This window comes from Equus asinus, chromosome 26 (genome assembly GCF_041296235.1).
Source record: "Equus asinus isolate D_3611 breed Donkey chromosome 26, EquAss-T2T_v2, whole genome shotgun sequence".
Lineage (NCBI taxonomy): Eukaryota > Metazoa > Chordata > Mammalia > Perissodactyla > Equidae > Equus > Equus asinus.
The window spans coordinates 33154006-33167145 of NC_091815.1; the positions used below are offsets into that span (position 1 = coordinate 33154006).

The 13140-nt window shown below is 55.9% G+C and overlaps 1 protein-coding gene across 2 annotated transcripts; it reads right to left on the minus strand.

Annotated features, from left to right (window-relative positions):
* Window positions 1-141: 141 nt before the first annotated feature.
* RASIP1 (Ras interacting protein 1) lies at window positions 142-13046 on the minus strand. 2 transcript variants are annotated; one of them, XM_044759536.2, is made up of 12 exons: window positions 12908-13046; window positions 12534-12674; window positions 11254-11942; window positions 9284-9639; window positions 5726-6379; window positions 4948-4985; window positions 4560-4711; window positions 4338-4441; window positions 2706-2949; window positions 2342-2514; window positions 1126-1273; window positions 142-552 (listed from the first exon to the last, which is right to left on the minus strand). In XM_044759536.2, the coding sequence occupies exons 2-12, from the start codon at window positions 12668-12670 to the stop codon at window positions 353-355; spliced, it is 2895 nt and encodes a 964-aa protein (XP_044615471.2). In that variant the 5' UTR covers window positions 12671-12674; window positions 12908-13046; the 3' UTR covers window positions 142-352. The 2 variants fall into 2 exon arrangements, with proteins under 2 accessions (XP_044615471.2, XP_070354358.1); XM_070498257.1 differs by having other exon boundaries at window positions 4338-4453.
* Between the last annotated feature and the right edge of the window lie 94 nt (window positions 13047-13140).

Consider the following 13140-nt stretch of genomic DNA (forward strand, 5'->3'; position numbering starts at 1 on the left):
TGCAAGAGGGCAAGCTGCGACCGTAGCTATAAATACCCCCTCGGACTCGGCAGGAGCCCAACGCTCCCATCAAGGGCCCCAGTGCTATATTCCGCAGAAAATCATCATCACTAGCGCTCTCGAATCTTAACAAGCGAGGCGTTGCCAATACCACAGATACCTTTATTGCTCCTGGCGCTCAAATCCCAAACCCATCTTCCCACCGTCCCATCCTCCACTACCCGAAAACTCAAACTCCCAGCATTCCATGCGGGGAAAACTACAACTCCCAGAAAGCTCTGCGCGCAGGCGGGCTCCAGGGAATAGAAGCCGAGGAATTTTCAAGGTTCGCGCGCTCGTTTGCTATTGGTCTTCAAGGAGGCGTGGCCACGGGAGGCCCGTGGCGGTGATTGGCCGGCAGTTCCTGCTGCTCAAGATCCCAGAGGAGGCGGCGGAGCCTGCGCAGTTCACGGTGCAGAGCATCGTCCGTCACTGGACCCGTGAGGCGCAGGCGCGAGCTGCCCAAAGGCAGGATGAGGGGAGGGTGAGAGGAGAAGCTTTCGAAGATGTCCCCTGTGAGACCGAAGAAGACGGCGTTAAATTCTGAAAACGGGCGTGAAGCGGCAGAGAGTCGGGGAGAGCCGAGGCTGCGTCACGCCCAAAGGAAGGAAAAACTTCAATCCCCAGCAACTCCTGGAGCAGGGTCCACTCAAACGTGACTCCTGGAGTCCCCAAGCATCCTGAGAGTTGTAGTTGAGACTAGGAGAGGCCACTGTTGCCTGGGAAACGGGCGACGTAGTTGAGTTCTTGGGTCCGCGAGGAAGGAGGGTCTAGGAACTTAGTTTTATGGATTCCCTAGAGTGGAGGAGCCTGGGATCCGGACTCCTAGGTCAGGGTGGGTAGTTTGTAGAGGGATGAGGCTGGGGAGCTGAACCCCTGGGAAAAAAAAGAGAGCTGGGGACTTGAGCTCCTATATCCTGGGGGAAAAAGGGGTTAGGGTCCAGCACTTAGGTCCTGGGGGAGGAGAGTGCTAGGGGTCCAGACTGCTGGGTCAGAAGGAGGAAGGGGCTGGGGATATGGATTCCTAGGTCCTGAGGGCAGAAGAAAGCTGAGAGCCCCAATGCTTGTGTCCTCATTTCTCCTCACCCGTGTCCACAGCATCTCGCTCTGCAGGGGGAGGGTCCCAGGCAGGTGGTGGCCCGCGGCCAGGACCCAGCTGGTAGTGGCTGAGCAGATGGTGGAGTTGAGCCGGGGTCAGCGTGGGGTGCTCCGTTCGTAGGCTGCTCCATGAAGCCTGATGGGAAGACGAGGTGAGAAGTCTACAGTCACTTTGGGGCAGCTGAAAAATCCCGAATGGGAGGGCCTCCATAAAAGGGGGGGAATGAACTGGGTAGACAGTGGTGTGCCTGGACGGTGTCTCCTGGGCCTGGTTGTCAGTGAAGTGCGTGTTGGGAAGGGCGTGCTCTCAGCTTTAAAAAAATGTGATTTGCTTCAGAATAAATGAGGATATGGGAGTAGGCAGGGGCAGAGAAGAAACAAAACTGGCCATTAGTTTATCACTCGTTTATATTCTGGAAGCTGCTGATGTGCACATGGGATTCATCATTCTACTGTGGCTGCTGTTTGCATCTGCGTGAAAATTTCTACAGCTAACTTAGCTGGCGTCAGCATCATCAGCGTGGTTAAACCCAGAGACTGGACCCAGATTGCCTGGGTTCAAAAATCCCAGCTTGGTGATTTATTACCTTCTGCAAGTCATTGGGCCTCAGTTTCCCCATCTGTAAATTGGGGGAGAATAGGAGCTACCTACTAGAGTTGTTATGAGGATTCGATATGGCAAGCTTCAAAAGTACTTAGAACAGTGCCTGGTGCTTATTCAACGCTCTGTACAAGTTTGATAAATAAAAATAAATAAACGAAGGCAAGTGACCTACCTGATTCTCAGTTTCCTTCTCCAAAAACAAAAAAAACAAAAACAAAACAAAAAAACCCTGTTATTGATAACCTACTTCATGGGGCTTAGTCAGCATTCAGCTAGAAATGCCAAGCAGAGTTTCTGAAATGCAGTTTATGTTCAATGAGTGTTTTAATCATTGCGTTCCTTGGTCTCATACCAAACTTCCTGAATCAGCATGTCCAAGGGAGGGGGCCCTGGAAACTATTAATAAGGCCCACTGGGATTCAGATGCAGCCCACTTTGGACACTGTTGTTGCTGGCTTCCTTCTAGCTGCCAATGCATGAGCAGTGGTGTGTGGGCTGGGACGGGATAACATGGAGTCCGAGGGGAGATCCCCAGGTGAGCTGAATCCAGAAGATGGTTGAGTGGGGCTGGGGAGTCTGAGGTCAGGGGTCAGGAGTCACCTTGAGCAGGGAGGTGCGGGGCACGCAGAGCAGGTTCACAGCCATGGAGAGTTTCCGGAAGAACTCAGTGGCAATGTCGCCCAGCCCAGCCCCCTGTAGCCAGTCCAAGACAAGGTCCAGGTTGGTCCGGATTTGGACAGCTCGGGACCACTGATAGAAAGGTCGGCCTTGACCTGGGGGGGAGGATATGAAGGGCGATGGGTGTGTGGACCCTGTCCTCCTGCCTCCCAGATCCTTCCTATCCTTCAGCTTGGGATCGGGAGCTTGCGAGCTCTCCAGAGTCCCCAGAGGTGAGACCTGACTTGACGTGGGTCTCAGTGGCTCCTGTCTCTGCCTCCCTGCCCCTTCTCAGTCTGACCCTTACCTCGTTCCATCAGCGAGTTGAGAAGGGACGCATTGGAGAAGAAGAACAAGTAGCCAAAAGTCTGAGACACGAGGTCTGGGTGCAGCTCGCACTGGCTGGTGAGTTCCAGGGCTGCCTGGAACACGCCCAGGGTAGGTCTCAACCCCAGAGGCATGGCCTCCAGCTCCGCGCCGGGCCCTGGCAGCTCGGCCCCACCTGTGAAAGGGTTACTATCCAGGAGAGCAGGCAGCGTTGAATACAGAGTCTGAGGAGACACAGAGATGCAAACAAGTGATCAGACTACAACTCCCTGGAAGCTTCAGGGTGTGGTAGAGCATGAAGATACTAGGGCGCTCCACCAAAGGCTTCTGGGAATTGTAGTCCATTCCACCTTCGACACCCTAAGGGTCTCCATGAGCAAATCTCTACTTTCCAGATGGGTTTCTAGTATTCATCAGGCCTGGGACACCTCAAGTCTTAAGAAAGGGTTTCTAGAAGTTTCTTGGGTATTTTAAGACCACCTTGGTGTCTTATGGGACTTGTAGTTCTCAGCAGACACCTCAAGGAGGACAAAGGATACTGAACAAAGAGGCCCTCTTCAGTCAAAGAATTATTTATCCAGAATTCCCGGAGGAAAGGAAAAGAATGGAGAATCAGGAAGTGGGAGTGGGGTGGCAGTTAGCCAGTGGAAAGTAAGATCAGGCCAAGGACAGGAAATGAGGTCAGAGCCAAAGAAGAAACAAAACCACACTTGGCGGGGATGTACAGGAAGTGAAGCCTTGGAGGAAAGGGCTTCATAAATCAAGGCTGCTTGAGACTTAGATGCTATCTGTCCCACGAGATCCCCTTGCATTTTACAGCTGGGGAATCAGGCCCGCCATAAGCCAGGAACCCTGAGAACTCCAAGCAGCAATATTCAAGTCAAGAGTGGTGGTGGGGAACCGGGCAGAAAGTGCAAGATGAGCACTCCAGGGAGAAAAGGTCTCTGGTTCAGAAAAGGGAGTGAATTCAGAACTATAAGAAGTGAGGTCAGGGCTTGCCTGGTGGCATACTAGTTAAGTTTGTGCACTCTGCTTTGGTGGGCCTGGGGTTCACAGGTTCGGATCCCAGGCGTGGATCTACACACTGCTCATCAAGCCATGCTGTGGCAGCATCCCACATACAAAATAGAGGAAGACTGGCAACAGATGTTAGCTCAGGGCAAATCTTCCTTACCAAAAAAAAGGAGTGAGGTCAGGAGTGAGACACAGGAAGTGAGGACCGATTAAAGAGGACCTTTAGTTTAAATGACAGTGCCAACACTATTTCATCTATCTATATCTATATAGCTCTATCAGACTTTCAGTGACTGAAGAGTAGATTTAGAAAAAGGCAGCTTGAGAAAGTGAAAATGGTGATATAACCAGGTAGTGAGACCAGCCTGTGAGAGGAGACAGTTGCCGAGACAGGAAGAGAAGCCAGAAAGGCCGGAAGGGATGTAAGCTCAAACAGGAAGTGGTGTCAGAATAGCAGAGTGCCAGGGTGAAATGGGAAGTGATGTCACAGGACCAGGAAATCTTGCGAGGTCAAATAGAAAGTGACATCAGAGCGATGTGATATAGTCCAAACAGGAAGTGATGTTCTCTCAAACAGGAAGCAAGGGTCAAGGCCAACCTTGGTGAGGTAGTAGACAGACTGCTGGAAGGTACACATGATGACCTCATCCAGGAGGGCCATGGCCTCGTCACATAATTCCAAGTCATTGCAGAGCTGTGGGTCTGAGGACAGGCCTGGGGGTGAGAGGGAGAACCAGAGGCTGGCAGGCAGGAGCCCAGGTCCCCAGGTGCAGAGGATGGCAGGGGGCTTGGACAGGCCTGGGCCTGGGTCAGAGCTCACCCTCCTGGTCGGCCTCCTTCTCCATCTCCATCACCTTCTCCTGCACAAAGCTCAGCAGCTCCGTAGTGTTGGCCATCCACAGCATGAGTGGCCGCAGCTCCACGGACACGGCCTCGGGGGTCAAGGGCACCTCTGGGACTCCCTCAGGGTGGCTGGAGAAGGAGGAAGGATGTTTTGTGATCCTTGCCCAACACCCACGATAGTGTGCAAACCCTGAGATCTGGGTCTAATTGGTGACTGAGTCCAATCCCCATTTCACAGCTGGAAAAGCCGAGTCCCAAGGAAGAACAGAAATTTGCACTAAGAAATGCGTGGAGTAAACACAGGACTGGCTGCAAATCCCGACCTCTACATCCCTCTAGACCCTTCTCCCCAGAATTTCTCTTACTTCTCTGGCTGACGGTCTCCAATTTCCTTAATCTTTTCCTGTGGAACAGTAAGATCAAAATCAAGGTGAGGGAGATTGGGGAGAGAGGCCTATCAGTTAATACCCTGGTTTTTCTAGAAAGACCTTTTTGACAGAGACTCTCCCCACTTTTCAGATGGACTCTAACCCTCAAGCTTCGGAATGACCTCTCCTCTTCTTACCTTTTAAGACATGCACCCCCATGATTAAGAGTGGTCTATCTTCCTCAGGTCGGCTTCTGCTCAAATGGAGTTTCCTTCTTACCCCAAGAAAACCTTTTCTCTAAGTAGGCCCAAGCTCAAGAGGATGGAAACTCTCCCCTCCCCGAATGGTTTCTCCCCAGCCCTTCCATCTGTAGGTCTAATGGGTTCGTTCTCCCTTGCCTCCAAGAAGGGTCTCCCCTACTACTCCTCCAAGCTTCAGACCCAGTGGGCTGCCCGCTTCACCTCTCACAATGGACTCTCCCAACTTCTCTTCCAAGGGGATCTCTTCCCCCCCCCCATCTCTCAGAATGGTTTGTTCCACTGTCGCAAGGAACGGTAGGTACTGTACTGCCTTCTCTTTCAGACACTGCGGAGGAATCCACAACTCCCAGCATCCCGTGGGGCTCCTTGCTTAATAGCCCAAGCCCCCTCCTGAGGAATCATGGGAGAGGTAGTTTCCTCCTGCCAAACTACAAACCGGTGGGACGGTGGTGAAGGGAGGCTGGGGCAAGGACCTGGGGCGCAGCTGGGGCTGGACGGCGCTTGGGGGCGCTCACCCAGACAGCCTCTTTGATGAGACGGGCCAGGCGGCCCAGCAGGCGCGGCAGGTGGCCCAGCTCCAGCTCCCGGGCTGAATGCTGCACGCACAGCGCCAGCAGCGTGGCGGGCCCGAGCGGCGGCAGGTCCCCGGCGCCCGCGGCCGCAGCGCGCACGATCTCGCCCAGCAGCGCCTCTTCCTCGCGCGGCCGGAAGCGCAGCACGGGCTCGCGGCCGTCCAGGTAGGCGGCCAGCGCCTCGCCGCGCTCCTGCAGGCCTCGGCCGCACAGGCGGCAGGAGAAGGCCCAGCCGGGGCCCGGCGGCGCAGCCCCGGGGCGCGCGGGCAGCCAGGGCGGCCGCGCCGGCCCGGAGCTCCCGGTGCGGGGGTCCTTGTACATGAACAGGAAGTGCTCGCCCAGCCCCAGCAGGTCACCCGGGTGCAGCTCGGCTTCCCGCAGCAGGAGGCACCCGTTGTGCGTGACCGGGGCTCCCCGGGATGGGCGCACCATGGCCGGGGGCTCAGGACCCGCCCGCACTGTGCAGTGACGGGGCAGGATGTCCGGGGCGTTGAGAAAGGTGTCCACGTACGGGGCCGGTGATCCACCGCGGGCCGAGGAGTTCCCGCCCCGGCCAAACACGTGCTGCTCCCGCGTCATCACGTACACCACGAAGTCCTGGAGGGAAAGTGGCGAAGCACTAAGAAGGACACCAATCCACGTGGAATGGATGGTTCCAAAGAGATCCCTTTCCCACAATCGCCTTTCCCATGAACCCCCTCCCTTGAATGAACATTCCCAAGGAGATCTCCTGGGATCCCAAAGGACTCATCAATTATCCCCACCTGCATGAGTGGACTCTTCCAAGGCACTTGAAGGACTGTCCTGTAACACCCATCCTGAAGATAGGATACTTACAAGGAAACCCCTTTCTTACAAGGAAACATGGGTTCTACCATTTCCCTCCCTCAAAGAATGGATGCTTCTTGGGAGATCTTTCCCCAATGCGCTCTCCCATCTTCTCACCTCCTCTGAATGGACTCTTTCAAAGCAATTCCTTCCTACAGTGGATTCTCCGGTAACATCCAGCCCAAAGAATGGGTGCTTCCAAGGACATCACGCCCCCATTACTAAAATGGACTGTCCCGTTACCCTCACCCTCAAGGACCTTCCCAAGGAAGCCTTTTTTCTCCCAGGAACTCTCCCGTTTCCTTCCCCCCTGCCCCTACTTGTCCATCGTTCCACCCCCATGATGGAGGCTTCCAAAAACATTTCCCTCTCCCATAATTTCTCTCAATATTCCCAAAGCAGGGAATGGATACCTTTAAAGAGACTCCCCCTTTGAACAAAAGTTTCTTCCATTATCTCCGCCCCATGAATGTACACTTCCAAGGAGACCCCCTTTCTACAATGGGCTCTCTCATTTTTCCCCACTCCAAGATGAACCCCATTCTATTTTTCTTTCAAAGCTTGGCACCTGAGCTATCATCTGTTGCCAATCTTTTTTTCTTCTTGTTCTCCCCAAAGCGCCCCAGTACATAGTTGTATATTCTAGTTGTAGGTCCTTCTGGCTCTGCTGTGTGGGATGCTGCCTCAGCATGGCTTGATGAGCAGTGCTAGGTCGGTGCCCCAGATTCGAACTGGTGAAACCCTGGGCCGCTGAGCATGCAGACTTAACCACTCGGCCATGGGGCCGCCCCCAATGAACTCAATTCTAAATAGACATAATCCTACAATGGACTCACCTATTACCCCCACTCCCATGATGGAAGATTCCACAGATGCTCTCGCTTCCATCAATATTCCCATCCCAAAAAAGGAAATCTCCAAGGAGATCTCCATGTAGTGGCTCTTCTGGTAATGCCACCTTATAAATAGAAGTTTTCAAGGAGACACTCTTCTTATAATGGAGTGTCTCATTTCATCCACCAGATGAAGAAGTGCATTCCAGAAGACCCCTGCCTAAAAATGACTCTCCCGTCTCTATCCTATAAAAATAGAAGAGCTCAGTGTGACTCCCTTCCTAAGACAGACCCCTCTGTTCTCCATGCATGTCTGAGAGAACAGTCATCCTGGTATCCATAAATCCCCGTCCTACACTGAACTCTGCCATCATCTCTACCCTGTGGATGGACGGTTCCAGAGAGACCCCTTCCTACAAGGGATTTGCTCATCTGCTTCTCTAAAAAAAATGGACCTTTCCAGCCTGAGCACCTTCTGAAGGTAGAATCTCTCATTTTCCATCCCTGTCTGAAGGAATGGAGTGGTCCAAAATACATGAACCCTTTCCTGAAATGGGCTCTCCTGTTCCTTAACCCAAGAAGGCACGCTTCCACAGCACGTACGATGAACTCTCGGCTACAGCCACCCATGAACAGACAAGTGCAAATAAATCCCTTTCTGTAATAAATTCACCTCTTACTCCTGTTCCCAAGGAAAGGATCCTTCCAACGAAGCCTCTTTCTTACAAAGAAATTTCTCATGAACCTCACCCAAAAGAACGGATGTTTCCAGTGTTTCCTCCTCTTCCTATAACAGACTCTCCTTTTCTTCCAGAATAGATCCTCTCAATTTGACCACCTTCCCAAATTAGACCCTACTATTCTCCAACCTTGTCTGGAGGAAAGGGCTGTTATAATATATGCAAACCCTTTCTGACCATGAACTTGCCTTGACCCCTTGCCCCAACAAGGAGGAATGAATTATTCCATGCAAGCTCTTCTCTGAATAGTCTTAACCTCTCACTCATATACACAGCCAAGGCACCTGACCCAATTGGGTCCTGCTCTGACAGCAAAAATGGAACTGTTCAGTAAGCTGCCCCACCTTCTAGAGTGGGCTTTCTCATTGATCCCAGCAGTATCCATCAAGCTTGGCTGTGCCACTGTTACCCAAAGGTGGACAAAGCCGTAAGGATGATTGCCCCAAGCACACAAGTCTTTCCAATAATATACTACATTTCTATCGGTGAAATAATTCCCCACTGACGCCCAACTGCTAATGCTTTCTCCCTCTCTGCTCCCTAACACTCAAACATGTTCTCCAGTTATCACCCAAAAAGTAAAATAGAAGTATCAGTACCACCTGCCCCCATCAACAAGGGTCAAATGGTTCCAATGTAAACCATCACTTTTAAAAAAGGGATTAGTCGACTCCTTTCCAGAAAATATAGGCTTACCCAGAATGAGATCCCAGGCACCAATCAAATTGTCTCCCTCCCCTAGAAGACAGACTCTCCCATTACCTCCACCTCAAGAAACAGATGCTTCCAAGGAGATCGCCTTTCTACAATAGGCTCGCCCACTATCTCTTGACGCGAAGACAGTGCTTTCCCTCAGCTTTGAATGAAAGGAACCAGTCCCTACTTGTCCCTCCAATAGAATCTTTCTCAGGCATCTGTCCTCCACTAACACCTCTCTCGTCTCTGACAATGCTATCTCCCACTCTGCAACCTGCTGGGACCACGCCTTCCAGCATACCTGAGACCACCGCGACTCAAGGAATTCTGGGAGTTGTAGTTTTGTCGCCCTTCAACCAAAGGATGGGGCATTGGGCTCTCCCGCTAGGACAGGCTGCGCTCACCTGGGCGTCCTGGTAGCCCTGGAGCAGCAGAAAGTAGGGGTGATTGCTGGGGGCCTGGATGAGGCACTGAGTCAACTGATCGAAGTCACCGGGGTCTGCAGGTCCGATTTGGGCGTCGGCTGCCCCTGGGGCCATGCTAAGGGCCTGTTGCCTGCGCTCCTGCTGCCGCCGCCGCCGACCCTGCAGGCTGAGCTCGGACACGCTACGCCGCAGGGACAGGTTTTCCGAGCGCTCCTTGCCCCCGGAGCCAGCCGCGGGCCCTGACCCGGACCCGGGGCCAGGACTGGCCAGCGCCGCCCCCCCGGACGCCGCCCGGGAGCGGTTCTTCTGTGGCCGCCACGAGGGGGCGCCCGTGCCTGCGGAGAGAGATGGAGAGCGGTGAGGTCGAGACCGGGAAGAGTCAGAGACAGAGAGACAGACTGAGAGAGCTGGAGATTACAGAGACCGAGAATTGACTACAGAGAGGTGAGGCTGCTTCCCACATGCACGTTTTTGCATATGCTGTTCTCTGTTCTGGAACACACTTTCCGCGTGACTCCTACCCGTCTTGCCATTTTCAGCTCAGAAATTAATTCATTCTTTCAAATACTATTTCTTGAGGACCTACTATGTGCCCGGCACAGTTCTAGGCACTAGGGACTTTGCAGTGAACAGAGAAGACCCTGCCCCCAGGAAAATATAAACCACCTCCACCTGAACACCCTTCCCTGACTTTCCAAGTTGAAGCAGAGCATGGCCCCACTGGGCACTCTGGACTTTGTCTGGGCCCAGAAAAGCCCCGGCACATAGTAGGTGCCTAGTGGAAATGAGCTGAACCAATGAACTGATGTGTTTCTCACTAGGCTGGAAATTTAGGAGGGTGGGAACTTCACCTGTCAATGTCCCCACATATTCCTCCAGGTCCCTAAATAATGTGTGGCCCACAGTAGGCACTCAATGAATGCCTTTTGAAAAAAAAAAGATAATGATGGCTATAATTGCCATTCTTAATTAAGCAATGTGCCAAGCCCTGTGCTAAAATCTTTTATATGGATTATCTCATTGAATTTTCATCTAGGAATCTGCTGAGTTTAACTGGCTAAGAACGAATCAGAATCCAAGTCTGAGTTCAAAGCCCGTGAGTTTAACTGCTACACCATTCTATCTCCAAAAAGGAGACTCTGAAACAGAAAAGTGGTTCGAGGGCTCCCTGAGCAGGCCCCTAGCCCTGTGAGCCAGGCACCACCCCTGCCAGGCTCTGCCCAGCACTTGCTATTTCACCAGTGGCGCCACCTCCTGATCCAGGCCGGGCCTTCTCAAAGACCAAGCCAAAGATGAGCACAACTTTCCTTGGCCTCTGCAAACTCCTCTTCATTTCCCATGTGCCACCCTCAAGCCCCGCTCACACGTTGGAGCCAACCCAGCCCGTGGCACCTGCTCCAAAGCCCGCCCCTCTGAGGCTCTGCCATTCTTAGGTCCTGATCTAGCAGCCCAACTCTGCTCTCCCCCTCCTAGGTTCCATCCACATAGGCCCTGCCCCTCACTAACCGCTTCAACCCACTGCTCTGGGAGGTCTCTTGCCCCAGGGATCCGCGCCCGCACGCATCTGCCCCACCCAACACCTCTTGCTCTGGGCTACTCTATTCCACAGGCGCCGCCCCAGCATCATCGGCCCGGGCCAGCGGCTCTGCGCGTACCCCAAGGGCATCATCCTCTGGCCCAGTCCATCTGGCTGACCCAACCCTGCCCTAGCTCCGCCCACCACTTGACCCAAGGCCTATAGGTCCCGCCCAGTCTTCGCGGGCCCCGCCTCCAGCCCGCCTTCTGGTCCCACCTGCCCCGCAGGCCCCGCCCTGCCCACCCAGCCCCAGCCCCAGCCCAGCCCCCATGCCGGCCCCGCCCCACCGTGGCTCCGCCCCCAAGCCCCGGCCCAGCCCTCCCGCAGACCCCGCGCCGCCGGCCCCGCCCCCAGGTGCCCCAGGACTGCTCACCGTCGCTGTCCGCTGCCCCGAAGGCCTCCTGCTCCAGGCGACGCGCCTCCTCGCGGCCGCGCAGCTCGAAACGCCGCGCCCAGCCGGGCCGCGCCCGCCACAGCTCCTGCACCAGCAGCGGGCGCTCCGCGTCGCCCAGCACGCGCAGGTGCTCCGCCCGCCACTCGCCGTTGCCTGCGCCGCCCGCCGCGGGCCGGCCCAGCGCGTCGCACAGCGCGAAGGCGTCCACGCAGCCGCTCTCGCCCGGGCCGCCGCCGGGGCTGCCGGCCAGCCCGTAGCGCTCCAGCGCCTCGGCCACCAGCTCGCGCGCCGTGGAGCGCGCCGTGGCCAGCACGCTCTTGTAGTTAGCGCCCGACGCCAGCCCCGCGCCGAAGATCTTGAGGACCCCGGGGGGCGCTGTGGCGCGGGCGGCCAGAGGGGGCTCGGGGGCCACGCCCGCCGCCAGCTCCGGCAGCTTCTTCTCGCTGGCCCAGCGCTGCGCGCCCCCCGGAGTCCCGGGGCCTCCCGCGCCGCCGGACCCCGTGGCCCCGGTTCCGGAGCCTCGAAAGAGCTGGGAGATGCGCTTGGCGCGGCTCCCCGAGGCGCCCCCGGCCGCCTTGACCGCGCCCACTCGCCGCAGCTCCACGTGCGGCGGCGGCGGCGGGGGCAGCGGCTCGCTGCTGCGGCTCCCCGTGTCGGAAGACGAAGACCTGGGAGGCCGCCAGGGAGCAGAGGCCCGGGAGAGGGACCCAGAAAGGCACGCAGAGACGGGGGTGGGGGTTACAGTAGGAGGGAGGTGGGCACAGACCCAGATGGAGGAGACAGAGACCCAGAGAAGGAGAAACAGAGACCCAGAGAGAGAAGGCAACAGAGATTTAGAGAGAGAGGGCGACAGAGACGCACAGAAGAGCAAGAGACACGGGGTGTAAAGAGTTGGGGGGTAGGCAGAGGCAAAAAGAGAGAAAATAAATAAATAAATAAAGGTAAGTCCCACAGAAGGAAGTTTCAAGAGTTGAGCAGGCAGGGAACGAAGGTAAATCAAAGCACTGCTCCTATGTCCCCATCCCTGTGTCCATCCGGCCTAACCAGTCCCAGCACTTCCCCCACCAGGCCTTATATCGCTGTGGCCCAATGTGTGCCCCCTCCCCGCCCCCCGCAATGTGCGCCAGCTTGCTTGCCCATTCAGATCAGGAACAGGAGCCAACCCTTTCAGGGTCCCTGGCATTACCCAGTGCAAAGACGGGGTCATAAACAAGGACAGATGAGAGGTAGGTTGGGGTCTCGAGGAGTTGGGCACTCACTTGACAGAGGCAGCGCTGGGCCAGCGCCGCCCCAGCTTGGCCAGCTGCTTCCTGGGAGAATTGATCCACAGGCCCACCGGGAGATGGAGTTTCCCGAAGCGGGGGCTTCCGCCCTCCTTCCGTTCACCAGATAGCATGGCCCTAAAGGAGGGTGAGCGAGGCCCCAACTCCTGAGGCCCCGAGTGGTGGGGATGGGTGGAGGGGGACCTGGACCCCTGAGTCAGGGAGGAAGGGCTGGGGCTCAGACTGCTGAGTTGGGGTGAAGGCGAGGGATGGGAGCCTGGACTCCTGGGTGCTGGGATGGGAGGTAGCTGGGGACTGACTCAAGGGTCTGAGGGAGGAGGGGTCTGAACTCCTGGGCCCCAGGGTCTTACCCTGCTTCGGGTCCCCGCAGCACCCGGGGGCCCTGGCTCCGCTGGCCTGGGTTGGTTCCTGACCCCACCGCTCCTGTTCAGCCTCTGCCCCGGCTCCTGGCACTGGGTGGGGGACAGGAAAAGGCGAGAGGAAACCCGGCAGGAAGAGCGGGGAGGGGGCGTCCTGTGAGCGGACCGGGCCTGGGGGAGGAGATCTGGGTAGGGCTGGCCCTGCCCCACTCCTTGATTCTGGA